A 21,674-nucleotide genomic window follows, 5' to 3' on the forward strand; every position below is an offset into this window, starting at 1 on the left:
CAACAAGACTTTAATCTATTTTTAATCAGTACCTGTAAATATCTGCAATAAATCTCTTATAAAAACATGTTTAGTCGCTGTCACGTAAAATTGGAACAATGTTTTTGGTTAAAATATTTTAAACTAACAGCCGCATTTATTCAAGATTATTTTCATTTAGCAGAATCAAATATCATTCCAAAAATCACTGTACTACCTTTTATTATGTTTGCACTGTATAATCCAAGATTATTTTGTATGGTGGAATCAGACATTGTTATTACCGGAAGTGTTACTGTGGAACTCCATGTGCTGTCAATTTTCTCGTGTCTCTAGGAGTTTTTCATCATCTTAATTCAAAAAGCGCTGGAAATTGTATCATCAATGACAATGTTATTACCAGAGAGTAACGAATGTTATGTAAATCAGGGATCCTCATAGAGACCAAGATGGCGGTTTTACAACGTAAATAATCTTGAAAAATGTGAAGGTCAGGATTATACAGTGCAAACACAATAAAAGGTAGGACAGTAGTGGATATTTAGAATGGATTTTTCTTCTGCTAATTGAAAAACATAATCTCCAGTGAACGCGGCTGATATTTAACAAAATTTTGACAAAATCATTGTGCCAATCTTACGTGACGGCAACATAAATCTCTAAGATTTAAACAGTTACAAAAAAGATATACATTTATAGTTTGTCAAAGTTATGTTTAATGTACTATTCTTACATATATGTTATGTTTGATGAAAATATATAATGTACATGCTGTCTTACTGACATCCATTAGCTAATTTTGAACACAGATTCAGCTTTCTTTACTGTTTACTTTAATCAGTTTACCATCATCCTATACCACAGTATCGTTTTTTAGTAAACTATTGTTGATGGAGATTGATATTATAAATACAAAAACAAGTTTCTTATTCATAGCAGTTTACTTATTTCTAGATTGGAGACTTGAAAAATGGAATAGCAGCTTTAGCAAAGGAACGATCTAGATGGTTAAGTCGACCTGACTTGTGTATCAGGGCTGCGAGGCATTATGAAGGAGCTGCTTCCATCTTCATAAGACATGCTGTCAAAACCGTCAAAGAAGTAAGTAGATAATCTATAATAAAGAATGGTTCTAAACTAATCTTTATTTCATGAAATTTGTGAACCTGTTAGTGTATTCTATAACAAAGTCAAAAAGCCAGACTCTGTTGCGCTGTTTCCAGCATTAGAGGTGGCCATGTCAATTATTGTTAAGCACAAGGAGTGCAATGAATATGAGGATATTCATATTGTTGGTGACAAGGCTTTTACACTCATTATATAATTTGATTGAATTATATTCCAAGACCATATCACTTGTCAATAAACTGCAGGATACAATAAAAATTCTTTGAAGAAGATTATACTGTATTATTTTTGTAAGTAGGTGTCATCTGCAAAACATTTGGTTAATCCCCAGTTTTTATATTATTTTTTGGGGGTTTGTTTTACTGTAACTTGACTGTAAGTGGTGCTCTCCACCTATTGCAGTTCATTCAAAATTCTGACCAAATTGCAATTTGTTTTTTATACCCCATGCAACGAAGTTGCAGAGGGTATAATGTTTTTGATCCGTCCATCTGTCTGTCCGTCCGTCAGTCCTGTTTCTTGTCATCGTAACTTCTCTCAAACCACACAACAGAATTTCATGAAACCTTTTTAGATAATAAATAAACTCATCATAGATACCAGGACTAAATTTAGATAATAAGGACATACTATGTTGTTGTGCATATCAACAGGAAATTACGATTCAATTTTTTTTCTAGGAGTTACGCCCCTTTAAACTTATTTGCTTTAATGTACTACTGCAACAGGTTGTCATCGCAACTCCTCTGATACCACACAACAGAATTTCATGAAACCTTTTTAGATAATAAGGACATACTATGTAGATGTGCATATCGACAGGAAATTATGATTCATTTTTTTTTCTAGGAGTTACGTCTCTTTGAACTTATTTGCTTCAATGTACTTCTGCAACAGTTTGTCATCGCAACTCCTCTGATACCACACAACAGAATTTAATGAAACCTTTTTAGATAATAAGGACATACTATGTAGATGTGCATATTGACAGGAAATTATGATTCAATTTTTTTTCTTATACAATTTTTTTTCTTACACATATTTTATTTCTCCAATGACAATGTGGGGACGTGGGGTATGTGAGCCTGCTCACTAAAGTTCTTTAATTTCAAACCAAACTGTTCAAATGGTTAAAAATGCTGTAGAAAACCCAAGTCAAGTCATCAAAGTGCAAGGGGATAAAATAAAACATACTTACAATTCTATAAGACTTTAACTCCACATCTTCTGCTGTTATCAAAATATTGCCAAACATTTCTATACATATTGTTATTGTAATGAGTAATTAGAAAGGTAAGAGGTAGTAATTTTTGAACTGCAACATTTACAGTGAAGTCACAGTGAATGAATATACATTTCACTTAAATTTATATTACAGATCTTGGTTAATACACATTTAATTTGCATTTTTGAATACTGTATTTTACACACTTTTCAGTTCTTCAAACCAGAGCCAAGTGAGTTACCTCCCCTGGGTAAATGGTTGACAGCAGAATGTCCTGCTAGGATAGATGTTTCTGGAGGCTGGTCTGATACACCACCAATTACATATGAACATGGAGGAGCAGTCACCATGGTGGCATTACTTGTTAATGGAAAGGTATTCTATCAATTGATATACTAGTGCAAACATTTATTGTTACATTATCCCCATAAATATTAATAAAGATAGTCATAAATAAATAAATAAAAAAGTTCCACTACAACAGCAGCAAATGTGATCTTTTACATTTCATTTATGCTTCACCGACTGAAGTTCTTTCAGTTCTTATTTACTATGTATGCTACAGTCATGCAAACAAAAATGATATTCAATTAGTGCCATCTTGCTTTTTTCACCAAAGTTGGTCATTCTGACATACATGTATGCATGTTATGAAGGTATACTTAATATGTATTGAAGATTTATTAACATTCATATAATTACATCACATAGAAGTTTCATACAATTCAGTAATTTTTATTGGGCCAGGCATTCACAAAGTTATACTTTATTCCATATAGAGTGCAACATCTACAACTACACATGCTCTCATCAAATAATATAAACAAATGATGGCTTGATTTAACTCGTAATTTCATGGTTGTAGCATAAAAACGTGATCATAAGAATTGAATGCTTCTTTCTGTAATTTATAGGGTTCTAAACATTGAACATGCAGATATATTTAGCATGAGGTGCTTCTGTGCTTCATACAAACTGGCTTCTGTCAAGGCTTAAAAACCACATGGAATTAAAAAAGAAGTATTCAATTCTTAAATAAAAAAAACTACAGAGTGCCTAAATTACTGCACTAATATTCAGAAATTATCGAAATGTATAAAAGATAAATTTGTCAGCCATTTAAAAAATCCTTGACTTGTTTGGTAAATTCCAAACTTTTTATGCATTTGAATCAAATATGTACTATATATATATATATATATATATAAAGGGTTTTATTTTTATTTCAGAAACCTGTTGGTGCTAGAGTCAAAAGGATTCCTGAGTAAGTACTGGTGTAATAATAGTGAGTGTTGCAAGCTTTGTTAACAAGTGGTCTAATCTTTAGTGATAAGTTTGTTAGTGAATTCATATGTGAAAAGCAATGGTGATGCAGTCTTAGATTTTTTTTTAAATAACAAAAGTTTGTCTTGAATTGAGATATTGTGCTTTGAAAATTTATTGAATCTGTTTTTGCACTTCTTTAAAAAAAAAAAAAAAATAATAAGTAAGTGGAAGGTCAGAGTAGATGAGTTGAAAAAAAACAATAGTCAAATTAATAGAAGAAATATTGTTTGATTATTTCAGACTGAAATTAGTATTTGTTATTATAAATAATGGAGTGGAAAGTTCTAGGGTTGTATGTGAAGAACTTCATGACCTGGAGGATTATAATCAACCTTATGCTTCTGGTGAGTTTATTTGCCTTAAAATATGTGTTTAGACCGGTCTTTCACTGTTTAAGTGTTTGTGATGATAGTGATAAATCGTTAGATTATAGGTTAGATTAGTGTTTAATTGATATGATATCTACATGTCACTTCATTGATATATACAGTGAAATTCATTGAAATTGAAACACTCTGTATTAAATATCAAAAAAAATAGTCCATTTGTGACCATATACCCCAGTATCAACATTTAAAAAAGCAACATGTATGTTTTCACAAATTTTATTTAGTCTTTAAACTTCTCCTAACCATAAATACAAGAATTTAGAAATACTGTAAGCTATATTGTTGAATACATAAACACATAATAGTATGGGGTGAAATAATTATATTTTCTGTTTTCTTTTTTCCATGAAGGTGCACTTCTAAAAGCTACATTTATATGTGGTGGTATAATTGATTTAGAATCAAGCCAATCTTTAAGTGAACAGTTACAGACTAATTACGGAGGTGGATTTGAAATTCAAAGCTGGTCTAATTTACCACTTGGATCAGGTACTAAATTATATTTTAAAATCTAAACTAAATCCTGTCCTCTATTTTGCTGCAAAGCATGGGGGGTGCATAACTTTGATCAGTTGCAGATTATGATATTTCAACTTTCCAGAATAGGAATTATTTTTATATTAAGTATTTCAAGAATTATGCCCACTGAATGCAATTCCTCCTACATGCTTTAGCAGATGTTAATGAAACTTTGTACTCTGTAAGACCCTAGCATGAAGATTTCCCTATAAGAAGGGTAGCCTTGTCTATTGAATAATCCTAGAGTTATGTCCCTTTGCACTTGGAAATTTGTACACCATTCAGTTTGCAATTGCAGAAGCAGCTCCTCCTGCAAGCCTTATCCTATGTTCATGAAACTTTGTACATTGTAAAATTTTAACATGAAGATGAGCTTAGTGGTAGCGCATCCTGGTCAGTTGACAAAACCCAGAGTTATGCCGCTTTGCATATGAATATTTTGTGATCTCAACCCTCCCCCTTTAAATCTTGATCAGTTGATGAACAAACAATAAAGTTAAATACAGGTAAAGCTCTTAACTTAAAAAAGATAAAAGATACAGATAAGACAAATAATGATAAAAAATGATAAACAATATTATACAGTAACAAAGAATATTGATGAAAAAATGTTATAATTAAAATAATGCAATTTTAGTTTGTTTTTTTTTTAAATACAATTTATGTTCGAGTCGTATGAAGAAAATCTGTACAAGTATTGATATATTATAGACTCATGTCTTAAGATGATCTGATGGATTGATTGTGTTATATAGACTTCACATAAGTTGGTATTTTTTTTTTAATCTGATTGAAAAAATGTGGCTTTAGCCTACCTTGTACTCCCCAGGTATGGGTACCAGTAGTATATTATCTGCTGCCTTGATTGGAGTAATATTGAGGGCTGCTGGAAAGTCATGTGACAGAATGGGAATAATACATTTGGTATGATTTAAATATGCATAACTGTTTTCATGAATTGGTTTTGGGGTTTGATTTTATCCACTGTATAACTTTTTGTAAAATAACTGGAAAAAAATAGATTTATAGAAATATTGTAGAATTGTAATTGAAATTTGAATGTACAATGCAGTCTTCAGGCAAATTTGTATGTTAAAAAACCTTTAGATTTACCAGATAAAACAAGCCAAATTTTACAATCTTTGAAATTGTTTTACAATTATGATGACACAGAGGTTTTGTTGTACCAATGCTTCAAAAAGCTGGGATACCAGCAGCTTTGATTGGAAAATTATTGAGAACTGCTGAAAAGTCATGAGACAGAATGGGGGAATACTGTATATTTAGAAATCATTGTGTTGTTTTTTAGTAATGTGAATTGTTTGACTGGGTGAGAAGAGCAATAATAAGAATGCCAATTCTGATATCTGACACATATATCTTTTCCTCTAGTTGCAAAATGAATTAATCTCACATTTTTGAAAATTCTTGAAAAATCATCATAATAAATGCATGCAATAATTTCTGAATTTGATTGGATATGCAAAAATACCATGTTCATTCATCTTTCCCTTCTCCCCTCAAGAAAAACTCTGTCATAATTGTGTCACTATGAAGAATAGTTTAAGTACCAGAGGCAGGAGTTGATGACATCTTTGGTAGTCTCCATTAAATTTATTGGGCCAACCTTAAAAATATATTTGATTCCCAAACCAACCCTCAATTTTGCTTTTTTAAATCAGAAAAAAATTTGGATGATACAGAAAAATAAGTACAGCAACTGCAAAAAACTTCTTTTCATTGACAAGAATAGGAAATCAAAACAAACACATCATATACATTTGTAACTTTGTTTGTCTTTGGAAGTTTTCAGTATTTTTCTGATAGACTTAGTTTTGTACAGTTAACATTTTTAGACAGTTTGGAAGCCCTTACACTTTTTTAATTGTTTCCAGTTTGCTGGAAACATACATGTTATAATTGAAAAAATTGTCTTTATTTCTGTTTTTTGCGTTGTTTGATTTTTGTCTCATTGAGGTATACACACAATTGTTTTAGAGTGGATTTGAAAAAAGAAAGAGTTTAGCTCTTTTATTTCTGTTTTCCAGGAATTATATGTAGAACAGATGATGACAACTGGTGGAGGATGGCAGGATCAAGTTGGAGGGATCTGTGGAGGAATACACATTGGTTTGTCAGAAGGGAAACTACCTGTGTCTATACAAGCAGTAGACCTGAAAGTTTCTGAAGAGACTGTGAAAGCATTTAATGAAAGAATAGTATTGATTTATACAGGGAAAACCAGACTGGCAAGAAATCTGTTGCAGGTACATGAATTCTACACTCAATGGATTCACAGTTCTTCTTTTACTTTTTGGAGATGAACTTTTTACTTCTTTTTATACGACCGCAAAAATTGAAAATTTTTTGTCCAATCCTAATGCAGAGCTGTATCAAGCTTAAATGTTGTGTCCATACTTGCCCCAACTGTTCAGGGGTCGACTTCTGCGGTCGTATAAAGCTGCGCCCTGCGGTGCATCTGGTTTTTATACGACCGCAAAAATTTTAATTTTTCGTCGTATATTGCTATCACGTTGGCGTCGTCGTCGTCGTCCGAATACTTATAGTTTTCGCACTCTAACTTTAGTAAAAGTGAATAGAAATCAATAAAATTTTAACTCAAGGTTTATGACCACAAAAGGAAGGTTGGGATTGATTTTGGGAGTTTTGGTCCCAACATTTTAGGAATTAGGGGCCAAAAAGGGCCCAAATAAGCATTTTCTTGGTTTTCTCACTATAACTTTAGTTTAAGTGAATAGAAATCTATGAAATTTGGACACAAGGTTTATGACCACAAAAGGAAGGTGGGGATTGATTTTGGGAGTTTTGGTTCCTACAGTTTAGGAATTAGGGGCCAAAAAAGGGCCTAAATAAGCATTATTCTTGGTTTTCGCACAATAACTTTAGTATAAGTTAATAAAAATCTATGAAATTGAAACACAAGGTTTATGACCATAAAAGGAAGGTTGGGTTTGATTTTGGGAGTTTTGGTCCCAACAGTTTAGGAATAAGGGGCCCAAAGGGTCCAAAATTGAACTTTGTTTGATTTCATAAAAAATTGAATAATTGGGGTTCTTTGAGTTGCCGAATCTAACTGTGTATGTAGATTCTTAATTTTTGGTCCCGTTTTCAAATTGGTCTACATTAAGGTTCAAAGGGTCCAAAATTAAACTTAGTTTGATTTTAACAGAAATTGAATCCTTGGGGTCCTTTGATATGCTGAATCTAAAAATGTACTCAGATTTTTTATTATTGGCCCAGTTTTCAAGTTGGTCCAAATCGGGGTCCAAAATTAAACTTTGTTTGATTTCATCAAAAATTTAATAAATGGGGTTCTTTAATATGCTAAATCTAACTGTGTATGTAGATTCTTAATTTTTGGTCCCTTTATCAAATTGGTCTACATTAAAGTCCAAAGGGTCCAAAATTAAACTAAGTTTGATTTTAACAAAAATTGAATTCTTGGGCTTTTTTGATATGCTGAATCTAAACATGTACTTAGATTTTTGATTATGGGCCCAGTTTTCAAGTTGGTTCAAATCAGGATCCAAAATTATTATATTAAGTATTGTGCAATAGCAAGAAATTTTCAATTGCACAGTATTCAGCAATAGCAAGAAATCTTCAATTGCACAGTATTGTGCAATAGCAAATATTTTCAATTACTCAGTATTGGGCAATAGCAAGAAATATCTAATTGCAATTTCAATTGGAGTTATCTTTCTTTGTCCAGAATAGTAGTTGAATCAACTTAAATCTTTGTTTTATACAATATATATAATTAATATTTCAATTTGAGTTATCTTTCTTTGTCCAGAATAGTAGCTGAATCAACTTAAATCATTGTTTTATACAATATACAATGTATATTCACTTTTTCTACCAACTGATAAATTAAAACAATCTTTACCATTCAGTGATAACAAGCACTTTATTTTACATTTTAATATTTTATGATGTATTTAAATGAGTAGTTATTGTTGCAAACTCCAATTGAAATTTGAATTGAGATCAGTTTTGGAAAAAGGGAAAGGGGGATGTGAAAACAAATGGGGGTGGGGGGTTAAATTTTTCTCATTTCAGATTTTATAAATAAAAAGAAAATTTCTTCAAACATTTTTTTGAGAGGATTAATATTCAACAGCATAGTGAATTGCTCAAAGGCAAAAAAAATATTTTAAGTTCATTAGACCACATTCATTCTGTGTCAGAAACCTATGCTGTGTCAACTATTTAATCACAATCCAAATTTAGAGCTGAATCCAGCTTGAATGTTGTGTCCATACTTGCCCCAACGGTTTAGGGTTCAACCTCTGCGATCGTATAAAGCTGCGCCCTGCGGAGCATCTGGTTCTTTTTATGTTTTACCCTTACTTTTTTACTGCTATCTGTTCAAACCTTTTCTATTTCCTTAATTTTAACTTGACCACGCAAATGATGAAAATTCCTTGTTCTTACTGAAATGGAGTTGAAAAAAACTTGTTGCAGAGTCAACATTGCAAAAAGATTTTAATATGACCAAATGACATTCACAGAATTCACCCAACTGAATTAATATATATATTTACACTTTTTATTTTCTGGCCTGTAAAGATTTAAGTAAGGCTTTGAGTGACTTCAAATAATAAAAAAAATATCTTAACAAATAAAGGAAGAGTTCAGTTTGCAAATAAAGACAAAGCTCACTTTCTTTCAACTATCTTTTTAGCTCACCTGGCCCGAAGGGCCAAGTGAGCTTTTCCCATCACTTGGCGTCCGTCGTCCGTCGTCGTCGTCCGTCGTCTGTCGTCCGTCGTCGTCCGTCGTCGTTTACAAAACTCTTCTCCTCTGAAACTACTGGGCCAAATTAAACCAAACTTGGCCAAAATCATCATTGGGGTATCTAGTTTAAAAAATGTGTGGCGTGACCCGGCCAACCAACCAAGATGGCCGCCATGGCTAAAAATAGAACATAGGGGTAAAATGCAGTTTTTGGCTTATAACTCAAAAACCAAAGCATTTAGAGCAAATCTGACAAGGGGTAAAATTGTTTATGAGGTCAAGATCTATCTGCCCTCAAATTTTCAGATGAATCCGACAACCCGTTATTGGGTTGCTGCCCCTGAACTGGTAATTTTAGGGAATTTTTGCTGTTTTTGGCTATTATCTTGAATATTATTATAGATAGAGATAAACTGTAACAGCAATAATGTTCAGCAAAGTAAGATTTACAAATAAGTCAACATGACCAAAATGGTCAGTTGACCCCTTTAGGAGTTATTGACCTTTATAGTCAATTTTTAACCATTTTTCGTAAATCTTAGTAATCTTTTATAAAAATCTTCTCCTCTGAAACTACTGGGCCAAATTAATCCAAATTTGGCCACAATCATCTTTGGAATATCTAGTTTAAAAAATGTGTGGCGTGACCCGCCAACCAACCAAGATGGCCGCCATGGCTAAAAATAGAACATAGGGGTAAAATGCAGTTTTTGGCTTATAACTCAAAAACCAAAGCATTTAGAGCAAATCTGACATGCAGTAAAAGTGTTTATCAGGTCAAGATCTATCTGTCCTGAAATTTTCAGATGAATCGGACAACCTGTTGTTGGGTTGCTGCCCCTGAATTGGTAATTTTAAGGAAATTTTGCTGTTTTTGGTTATTATCTTGAATATTATTATAGATAGAGATAAACTGTAAACAGCAATAATGTTCAGCAAAGTAAGATTTACAAATAAGTCAGCATGACCAAAATGGTCAGTTGACCCCTGAAGGAGTTATTGCCCTTTATAGTCAATTTTTAACCATTTTTTCGTAAATCTTAGTAATCTTTTACAAAAATCTTCTTCTCTGAAACTACTGGGCCAAATTAAACTAAACTTGGCCACAAGCATCATTTGGGTAACTTGTTTAAAAAATATGTGGCGTGACCTGGCCAATCAACCAAAATGGCTGCCTCGGCTAATAATAGAACATAGAGGTAAAATGCAGTTTTTGGCTTATAACTCAAAAACCGAAGCATTAAGAGAAAATGTGACAGGGTTTAATTGTTTATCAGGTCAAGATCTATCTGCCCTGATGTTTTCACATGGATCGGACAACCCGTTGTTAGGTTACTGTCCTGAATTGGTAATTTTAAGGAAATTTTGACGTTTTTTGTTATTATCTTGAATATTATTATAGATAGAGATAAACTGTGTACAGCAATAACGTTCAGCAAAATAAGATCTACAAATAAGTTTACATGACCAAAATAGTCAATTGACCCCTTAAGGAGTTATTGCCCTTTATAGTTAATTTTTAACATTTTTCATAAATTTTTGTAAATTTTTAGAAAATATTTTCCACTGTAATTACTGGGCCAAGTTCATTATAGATAGAGATAATTGTAGCAACAAGAATGTTCAGTAAAGTAAGATCTACAAACACATCACTATCACCAAAACACAATTATGTCATGAATTTATCCGTGTCCATCATACCTGTCAACTCACCCTCGGTTTTATCGGTCTTTTTCGATGTAACCAAAAGTCAAAATGTAGGACTGTTTACCTGAGCTACGTAACGATATTTTCAAGGTAAGATTAGTTTTTTAGTGAGTATTATTCAGTTAATTAAATTAAAAAATAGTTTGTCATTTCAAAATTATGTCGGAAAGAAAGCGGTCCCTGTCTGGGCCAGCTTGTTCCACACCAAGTAAAAGGAAAAAGTATTCATGTTCATACAGTAAATGTTGGGAATCGGAATTTAAATGGGTTAAACCAAGTGAAAGGAGCCAGAATGATGCTTATTGCACACTTTGTAATTCACATATCAATGTTAGCGCAGGGGCAAGAAATGATATTGTCAGACATTCTAAAACAATGACTCATTTAAAGTTGGAAAAATCTCAGGCAGAATCTAAGGGCATGGCATCCATATGGCTATTCTTTTTGTTTTCAGTGATGAAATTGGTGGAAAAATTCCCTAACATCCTGAATGATGAAAAGACAACACAGCTACAAGATGAGTTCAGTGACTATCAGTTGACCCCATTAGATGAACTTCCACTTTGCACTTCCCCTGAAACTGACATTGGTACATTTTGGGGAGAAATGTCCAAGTTGCATGACATTTTTCTTAACAAGCCAAGATTTTTTGTTTTGTCAAAACTTGCTAAAACATTACTGGTTTTGCCAAACAGCAATGCAGACAGTGAGAGGGCATTTTTTTTAGTAAAGAAAATAGCTACAGAGTTTAGGGCTGATCTTAATAAGGATACACTGTGTGCTCTTCTTTCTTGTAAAATGAATACACATTTGCATTGCTATGAACTGAAACCAAGTGCAGTTCTTTTAAAGAATGCCAAGTCTGCTACTATGGAATATAACAATAGTCTGAAATAAACTTGTATACATGTTCTAACTGTTTCATATACATATTGTCTATATAAATTATATGTAAACATATTTTTGTTCTTCAATTGAGCCCGCAAAATGTTGTACGCGTTATGACCTGAGATTTTTTTTTCTCAATGCAGGTCATGACCTGACTTTTCATTTTCAGAGGTTGACAGGTATGGTGTCCATTGTTTAATTTGCACAAGACCAAGGTGAGCGACACAGGCTCTTTAGAGCCTCTAGTTTCGTGTTTGGTACAACATGAGTTAGCAAATGAGCATTATAGTGTATTTTCACAAACGAAAATGGAAAATTTCAGATATATTGTTAATAAAGAATCATCACCACTTCACATTCCACAGGAAAACATTATACATAAAAAAGATAATAGGAATCACCAAACATGTCACCCTACACCCAACCACATTTTTCTTACTCTGAGCTGACCAATATGTGTTTTGTTCATCTAACCATGACCTTGTTTTCATGGTTTGTTAGACAATGTTAGGTTTTCAGGATAAGGTCCATTTCTCCAATTCTACTGTCAGAGTGGATTCATTATTATTCGTGGGATACTAATTTTTGTTAATTATGCGAGTATGGGTTAACCACAATTTTTTATAGTAAGGTAAAAAAAAAAAAACCCTGGAATCATTTGGATACCTTATACCTTGACAGCTAGTGTAAAGATGAAAAACTGTCACTGTTTTTTTGTTAAACTGTTTCATATAGATTATATTTTATTTGTAGGATGTTGTTAGAAATTGGTATGCTCGTAATCCACTCATAGTTGAAACAGAAGACAACTTGGTGGCTCTAGCTCAGGAATGTTCCCATGCATTTATAGATGGTTGGTAAATTGAATGAAAGTGTAACTGTTTAGTTTAGTGATTAAAATGGTAGAAAGTGATCCTATTTTCGGTTATCACAAGGGTCATCAACACTTAGGTTCAGTCTGTGGTTTAAGTTTTAAAAAAATCAGTAACTTTGTAAAATGGAATGGAATTTTATGAAACTTGGACCAAACAAATTTCATGATCAAAACACAGTATCCAGAGCAAAAATTTCAAAATGTTTACCATTAAAGGTGAGAGACATGGTTCTTAGGAACCTTTTACAAATTTTATTAATTTTCATATTGTCATTGATTAAAAGTTTGTTATTATAGTCAGAAAAATTGTATTTTAAGTTAATAATCTGACAGTATTTTTTGTTTATTTTCATTTGATCGTATTATGCTGTATAAGCCATTGCCTGATAGAACTACATTTCAAAGAATCTCAGAAGTAATTCAAATTTTGTAAAATATTATAAGCTACGGCTAAAAGCATAATGATTGTAATATAGAATTACAATGTACAATTTCATTTCATAGAAAAGACCCATGTTGTAGACCACCCCCAAAAAAATCTGGTTAAAAAAAGTGCACAAAGTATAATTTCTGTAATGTTTCATTTTATTCCTTTGAAGATTTTTAATTTTTACACAAAGACAGAATATGTATCACCAAGCATATGTAGAAGATACAATGTACTTATATTATTACCTATGACATAAAATAAAGTTTATTTTATCCAGGTGATTTGAAAAAAGTAGGGTCCTGTCTGGATCGTTATTGGCAGATGAAGAAAATAATGGCACCAGGTTGTGAAACGCAGATAATTACAACATTAATGGAAGCTGTTAGACCATTTGCCTTGGGTATATGTATGGCAGGGGCCGGTGGAGGTGGATTTATGTATGTCTTAGCACAGGATCCTCTGACAAGAGATGTTATCAAACAACTCATACCAACAGTAAAGGTAAGTCAGAAGACCACAGTTATATATGATACAGTCAGATTGAAGTGCTTCATAAGTTTATAACAAAAACTCAACACAACTGACCATAAACTGTGAAATTTATTATTAGATAGGTTATTGGAACAGTTAAAGATGAATCAAGATCATTGAATTCCTCAGTGGTCTCATGGTCTCATGGTAGCTTGCTTGCCTCAAATGGCAGAGGTCATGGGTTCTTTCCTGGCTGGGTCAATCCAAAGACTTCAAACATTGTGATTTGCTGCTTCCCTTCCAAGCATAACAAGGAGTAAAGGGAAACACTGGTTGGCTCGGAGTTAAAATTATAATCTTAGTAAGATGCTTTATCATGGATCATAACCTTTGAGCTATTACATTAAAGAATATGAATCAGCATGTCAGTTTAGTACAAAGCAGTGTATATGCATGTCTGATTTACATGTTATCATTATGTATTTGCTTGTAACATTTGTTGCTGAACATCAATTCATCATTCAGTCAACTAGATTTAATGTAAATAAAGAGGAATTATTTATATCTTTGAGAGATCACATCCAGATTCCCTCATACATTTATTAAAATTAGGTAAGGTTATGGTTTATTTAATAGGACATTTATACTGTTCAAGCAATCTCCCAGCACACAGAAACATTAAAAAGTGACTTCCTTAAACAATATACTTTCCAATTTAAGAGAGTATATTTCTAGGCAGTAAAGGGTATGAAAATAAGCTTTGAAATGTCAATACCAATATTCAGGAATTTACACCTCATAATCGGTGCTTTGTTAGATCATGATAAAACAGGTATGAAAAATCACATGCTTTTTTAACTACATAATTAGCTATATTACAATTGGTCACTTACTGTAATGATACATTTGCATTCATGGCTTATCTGTTATATTGCTATTATCAGTATTGATTTTTTCTGAAATTTTCTGAATTTTTCAGATCTAATTTAACATTACATTTTTAGATTTCAGGACAAGAAATGGTTTGTAAATTCAAGTATAATGTTGCTAGATATGCTAGAAAAATTATTGATTGCTTCTGGATTAAAAGCATCCCTCCTGTGCATTCAAAGATTGAACATATATTTTTTTTAATCTTCCATTATCTTTATAAGAACTTAAAACAAGTATTGTCTGAATTGCATGTTATACATTACTTCATTTTGAAGCTACTTTCTTCATGATTATCAAAATTATAATGACATCTTGTAACTTACATGAATTAATTAAATAACTACAAAGGAGGAGGAATTATTTGACAAATAAATTTCCAAAGGTAATAAAATCAGTCAATTCAACAATTGCTATTTTCCATACAGTGTAAGTAAGAATAAATTTTAAACCTCAGCCTTATCCAAATTATTGCACACCAACTTTTTTGCTTATTAAGGTATTTTTGGTAAAATATCTTTTGCATTGCTTAAATCTAAATATTACAGGGAAGATCTCAAAATGAGGTAATATTGGCCGCAGCATTTACTTGCATGCAAAATGTTTAAAGGCCTACTTAGTCATAAATATATAACAAAAAAAATGTATCTATCTATTAATTAAATTTATTTTAGGGCAATTCAAAGACCATTAATGCATTAAAAAGTTAGAAAAATATCTGATTCCATGGTATTTGTAAGAAGTATTCAAAATGTAATAAAGTAGATCTTATCTTTTTATTTTAGTTCAGCTAAAGCAAGGTCTACTGAACATAGAAAATGATAGTGCGAGTGGGGCATCCGTGTACTTTGGACACATTCTTGTTATTTTTCATTTTGAGTCAAACATGTAAAAAGTTCTGATATATAGCCAATTTACTGTTTCCTTGACCATAATTGAATAAACACAACTATCGATGACTGGATCTGTTTTATTTTATATTCATTTGATTTACCTGTCTCTGTTTTACATATTCTGTTCATATAAAATTGAGAATAAAAATGGGGAATGTGTCAAAGAGACAACAACCCGACCAAAGAGCAGAAAACTATAAACGTTCAAAACATTTATTGGAAGTAGATGCATGCATTATTAAAAGAAAACAATGTTGTGTGTGATCTTTGCTAAGTACACCTGCGATGGTAAACAGGAGGAAGGTCTCTAGAAGATCACAAAAATGCTCATATGTTGCAACTCATCACTGTCAAGCTGCTGACCAATTTTAAGTCATTTTTGTCAAGCCTGCGACTTCTGTCGCAGAAAACTCCACATAGGGATAGTGATCCAGCGGTGGCAGCATTAACAAACTTCTTAAAAGCTTAATATTTTGGAAGGTAGACGACCTGGATCCTTTCTAATTTGTAATTATGTTATGAAGTTTCTGTCTTTCATAAAAATTATGTCCATTGTCCTTGACCTCATTTTCATGGTTCAGTGACTACTTGAAAACAAGTTAAGATTTTTAGTAAGGGGTATTCTTAATTTCTCTCTTGTTATGAGTAATAGGATAACTATATTTGGTATGTGCGTACCTTGCAAGGTCCTCATGCCCGTCAGACAGTTTTCACTTCGAATGACCTCGACCTCATTTCATGGATCAGTGAACAAGGTTAAGTTTTCATGGTCAAGTCTGTTTCTCAAAAATTTTTAGCAAAAGGTTATCATATTTGATGTACGGAATGATTGTAACGTGTGCGTGTCTGTCGGGCTAGGTTCATATGACCTTGACCTCATTTTCATTGTTCATTGGTCAATGTTAAGGTTTCATTTTTTGTCTGTATTAAGATACTAGTTTAGTTTAAACATATTTATTTATTGTGGATTGGGAAACAAGTTTTTGCAACTTATATTAATCCCTTTCCACTTTGCGGGTGCGAGTGCTGCCTTGTAGCGGCATAAGCCTGCTCTTTTTCGAAATCTACAAGGGTGTCTTTAACGTGCAAGAGATATGGCTCTCTCTTAACACGGGTCAGCCATTTATCGTCCCCTTCCGACGGACTATCATCGTTTCCTCGAGACCATACTCGCAAATGGTGTCAAGGGAGAGCCGAAAATTCAGTTCCTGAAATTTTCATCCCAGACCGGGAATCGAACCAGGAACCTTTGTGTTAGTAGTCAGATGCACTAACCACTACACCACGGCTATTAAAATACTATAAGCAATAGGTCAATTGTATTTGATATATTAAATAATTGTAAGTTGTATGTGTCTGACTGGCAGGGTTCATGTGACCTTGACCTCATTTTCATAGTTCATTGTTCAATGTTTTTGTGGTGTGGTCTGTTTTCCAGGTACTATAAGTAATAGGGCCACTATATTTGGTGCATTGAATGATAGTAAGGCGTACATGTCTGTCTGATGACTCATCTGACCTTGACCTCATTTTCATGGATCATTCATAATGTTTAGTGTATGTTATACTTTTGGTAAAACCAGAATTGATTTTTAACTTATTAACCTCCTTGATATGCATGAAATATTTTCCAGTGGGCATTAAGCAAATGATCAATCTATCATAACCAATTTAATTACATAACAGTTTACCTAATATTTTTATAGTATATTATTATTATTAACTACTGATATGTTAACTTTCAAAAGATCATGTTTCTATTGTTGGTTTGGAATGTTTTTTTTAATTGCTTTATACATGTATGTTATGAAGTTTAAATATTTGTTTTTCTTTCAGGGAGCTGATGCAGAAGTTTATGATGCTTGTGTGGACATGGAAGGTTTAAAGATTACAATAGAAGAATAGGCAAAGAAATAGACTTTTATAATGATTTCCATATAGGCTTCAGTAGTCTTAACACTGAATTAATATTTTCTGCTGGTTTGTGTGGCCAAGTGCAATTATTTATACTGGATTTTTGGGATAATAAAGTTAGGGATATCTTTTCACATTTTTAATTATTGTCTCCTTGTCTCAGGTACAAAATGTATATGCAAACATTTCATCATTTAAATCCATTTCTGTTACTCGAATATTTATGTATGTGTATTTGTATGAATTATAATGAATCTGTGTGTAGTTCCAAATCAATAAGCTATGCATATACTTTTATCAATACATTGTATGTACAAATTATATTGCTAGTTTTATGTCCCCATATAACTAAAGGAAATAGGATTAATTGTCATGACAGGTTTTGTGTTTCTTTTAATTTATCAGTGCTTTTCTTGGTGCCTTGTTTCCTGTACGAGGTAGATTTCACACAAGTGTTTTGAATAAGAATGAAAAGAAATTAGTCCCTAGGTATGGTGTAATAATATCAGATTATTACATGGCATTTTTCATATTGCATGTACCGGTATTATCAGCCCAAGGTTCAATATCAGCCCAAGATCTGCATGGCCGCAAATTTAGTACATTCGATATAAAATCTTTCTATCATATGCCTCAACAGAGAAGAAAAACATTTTAATATGGACGAAACAACAACAAAAAAATTCATAATGAACACTGTTTAGAAAAGTCAACTTTTTTAAAGTAACTTTCTAAATTATGTTTGAAACTTTTAAAAAATGTATGCATTTAATAATTTGATTGTGTTTTTTTTTTTTTTTATTATTTTACAAAATATACTTTCCAGTATCCAAATAATTGTTTTGTACACTACTTTGTAATGTTTTTCAGTGAATATATAGCATTGAGGTGTATTTTCCGGAAATTGCCGAGTATCATCGGAATGCCATGTGATAACGTTACTGAAAGGCATGTGATAACACTCGAAGCATGTGATAAACTTTTTATATTAGCCTGCTAAGCACCAATTCGAAAATATGGAATTTACGTTAATTTAATGCTATTATCATACAGTAAAAATCATGTTATTTAGTCTAAGTATATGATAATTAATCATAATGGGTGAGCATCAATCTCTTATCAGAGACAAACACCAAAGATGCACTAGAAAGATTTTGCTATGGCAAGCGAGCATGGAGACCAGATTAAGTGAGGGTCACATTAAGGTTGTGCTTATATACCTAATTCCAAAATATCATAAGCCTTTGTCAAAAGACAACATAGCTATGGCTCAGACAATGTGAAAAAAATACTACTCAAACAATTCCAATTATTCTTAATTTTTCAAATTGTCCTTTAAAGCTGGTTCCCCAAAATTATTGTAACTGATTAATTTTTTATGCCCCATTTATGGGCATTATGTTTTCTGGTCTGTGCGTCCGTCCGTCCGTCCGTCTGTTCGTTCGTTCGTCCGTTCGTCCGTTCGTCCGTCTGTCCCATGTCAGGTTAAAGTTTTTGGTCGAGGTAGTTTTTGATGAAGTTGAAGTCCAATCAACTTGAAACTTAGTATATATGTTCTGTATGATATGATCTTTCTAATTTTAATTCCAAATTAGAGATTTAACCCCATTTTCACGGTCCACTGAACATAGAAAATGATAGTGCGGATGGGGCATCCGTGTACTGGGGACACATTCTTGTTTTTTTTAAAAAGCTTATTGATTGTTGATGCTAAGATCGGAAGCCTTCTAGCATTTGTTTTAGCTTTAGTGTTCAAAAAAAAAAACTTGCACATTTCACAAGGGATCCGTTTACATAGTGTGGTGAAAGCAATTACTAAGTCCCATTATTTGCTATGGGAAATCCAAAAAAAAATCGGATCAAATCGTAATAGGTGCATAATGGCATTATATGGTTAAGATTCTGAGAAAGTAATTACCGGTACAAAATGACTCACTGCCCAAATTCAAACCCTGTCTGCATGTTGTGGTTCTTAGCATTGTGTATGAGTTTCATAAAATTTGGATGAGGCAAACTTAAGTTTGAGTGCGGAAACAAAACAAATTGCAATTTTCCAGTTATAAAGGGGCATAACTCTATAAAGGTTAGTGACTCACTGTCCAAGTTCCAACTCTGCAAGTTTGGTTCTTTGCATGTCCAAGTTATGTTGTTTTTGTTGGGTTGAAACATTTTGTTATTCAAAGGACAAATGGATCCTTTTTTGTAAGGTCCATTACTGAAAAGGGAATTGTAGATACTGCAACAGATAACTCAGTTTTATCAAGACCTATTCGGGATAATAATTTTACATACCAGGTAGCAGAAATACAAAAGTAACATACGCTTCAATAATTCATAACACAAATATGTTTTAAAAAATCCATTTAATAGAATAGAATCAATGATCCAAAATGTAATAACAATTTTGCATAACATGCAACTGATGAAAATCACAGATCCATTGTAAAAATAAACATCACAAAACATTATCACAACAACTTTGTTATAAATAAAACTTAACAAAATACTATGATAGTGGACTTTAAAAGAGAAATAATACTAAATAAAAGTTCCTGCCAATTCTAATACTTGCTAATACAAATGAAAAAAAAGATTTTTGTTTACAATACAGTGTGATTGCAAAAATGTTGTTCAGAATTGTGCCTGATAAACAGGTACCAAAAAACCTTCTACAAATTCTGCTGTTGTAGTTTGGAATTCATACATGAAGAAAAAAACTTCTATACAAATTTTCAACATATGATTTAAAAATAAGATGTGGTATGATTTGATTTCCAATGAGACAGAATGATGTTGGTCAGACTTGTATTAACTGATAAAATAACATCACTCCTGCAGACCAGAACATTTCTACAGACTACAGTCCCAGATGTCCATCTGACAAATCTTTTAGTAGTGTCTGTAGTGATGTTGATTTTTATAACTACAAATATTTTTAATAAGGCTTAAATTAGGTATTACTACAAACATTTTGAAAAAGGCTTAAATTGGGCATCCATAGTTTCTCCGTTCAATAAAAATGTCCCATATCCTCTAAACCTGCTTCAAAACCATGCATTTATTCCTGCCAAGTATAATGCTATAATACTAGACATATCATGAATGTTGTCATGATTTGTGAGGGGTAAAACATAATGTATTTCTCCAATGCAACAGATTTAATTCAAAGTTTGTCTGTCAGGCTTTTGGTAAATTTGGCATAGAATGCATTTAAAACTTACAAATCATTATCATGGAGATGACAGTCAAAATACTGGATTTGGTGTTAAGACCACTACTTTTGTACTGAGTCTCTGAACTGAGTATAATTTTATGACTGAAACCCCCTGATTAGGATAGCCTTAACACTCAAAGGTTAACTTTGCCTGAGGGAGTTGCAATCTAAATATTAGTACAAACTGAAACCCCCTGATTAGAATAGCCTTAACACTCAAAGGTTAACTTTGCTTGAGGGAGTTGCAATCTAAATATTAGTACAAACTGAAACCCCCTGATTAGAATAGCCTTAACACTCAAAGGTTATTGAATCATTTCATACCAACCAAAAAGTACACGAAGGATGTATTAAAATGAAATGGAATGGAATGTTAACCAACAAATATGCTAAATACTAAAATGAAAACAATAATTAAAAACAAAATACATACTAAATTGTAAAAAGCACTTTATATTATACAAATGGTGCAATATAAGGAAATGGATGGATGTAGATAAAAAAAAAATAGGTAACTGACTAAAGCCCTGTTTAGAATTTAACCTTGAGACCTGTCTCAAGGGTTAAAATTATTTATTTTGTTTTACTCATATTTTGTTTACATGTAAAAATCCAACTCTTCATGTCAACCCAGGACATCACAGAATTAAGTATAGACATGAATGTCATTTGAGTATTGTGTCCAGCACATCAAAAGCACTTTGTTTGGTAAAAAAATAAAAACATCTTCTTTTCTATCTATTCTCTGAAAAAAAGATTGCTATTTCTACTTTGGCAAACTTTTGATTCAAAGTTTCAAATGAATAAAGGCCCTATTACACAATTTTTTTCTCTCAGAAAAATGCATAGTTGTTTTTTTCGAGTTAATCTATTTTTGGACCTAAATATAAAGCATGTGCCAATACTTAATAAATATCTTATCAAACATGTTTATATTAAATTGTCTATAGATACAAACACTTCTTATCACAGTCTCATGTTATTTGGTATGTTTATGTGCTCGATATTTACGTATTTCACAAATTT

The 21,674-nt window shown here is 32.2% G+C and overlaps 1 protein-coding gene across 6 annotated transcripts in view; it reads left to right on the forward strand.

The window, feature by feature from the left end:
* LOC139523902 (L-fucose kinase-like) overlaps positions 1-17,735 on the forward strand; it is a 40,799-nt gene extending 23,064 nt beyond the window's left edge. For 3 of the 6 annotated variants that reach the window (XM_071318288.1, XM_071318286.1, XM_071318290.1), the window contains exons 19-29: positions 934-1,080; positions 2,546-2,707; positions 3,562-3,596; positions 3,899-4,002; positions 4,399-4,536; positions 5,396-5,490; positions 6,615-6,833; positions 12,676-12,775; positions 13,504-13,727; positions 14,702-14,719; positions 17,357-17,735. In XM_071318288.1, coding sequence (XP_071174389.1) covers positions 934-1,080; positions 2,546-2,707; positions 3,562-3,596; positions 3,899-4,002; positions 4,399-4,536; positions 5,396-5,490; positions 6,615-6,833; positions 12,676-12,775; positions 13,504-13,727; positions 14,702-14,719; positions 17,357-17,425 — 1,311 coding nt within the window. In that variant the 3' untranslated portion in view covers positions 17,426-17,735. The remainder of the gene's footprint in view (positions 1-933; positions 1,081-2,545; positions 2,708-3,561; positions 3,597-3,898; positions 4,003-4,398; positions 4,537-5,395; positions 5,491-6,614; positions 6,834-12,675; positions 12,776-13,503; positions 13,728-14,701; positions 14,720-17,356) is intronic. The other 3 variants (XM_071318289.1, XM_071318291.1, XR_011664711.1) reach the window with 2 other exon arrangements.
* The last annotated feature ends 3,939 nt before the right edge of the window (positions 17,736-21,674 follow it).

This window comes from Mytilus edulis, chromosome 5 (assembly GCF_963676685.1).
Source record: "Mytilus edulis chromosome 5, xbMytEdul2.2, whole genome shotgun sequence".
In the NCBI taxonomy this organism is placed as follows: domain Eukaryota; kingdom Metazoa; phylum Mollusca; class Bivalvia; order Mytilida; family Mytilidae; genus Mytilus; species Mytilus edulis.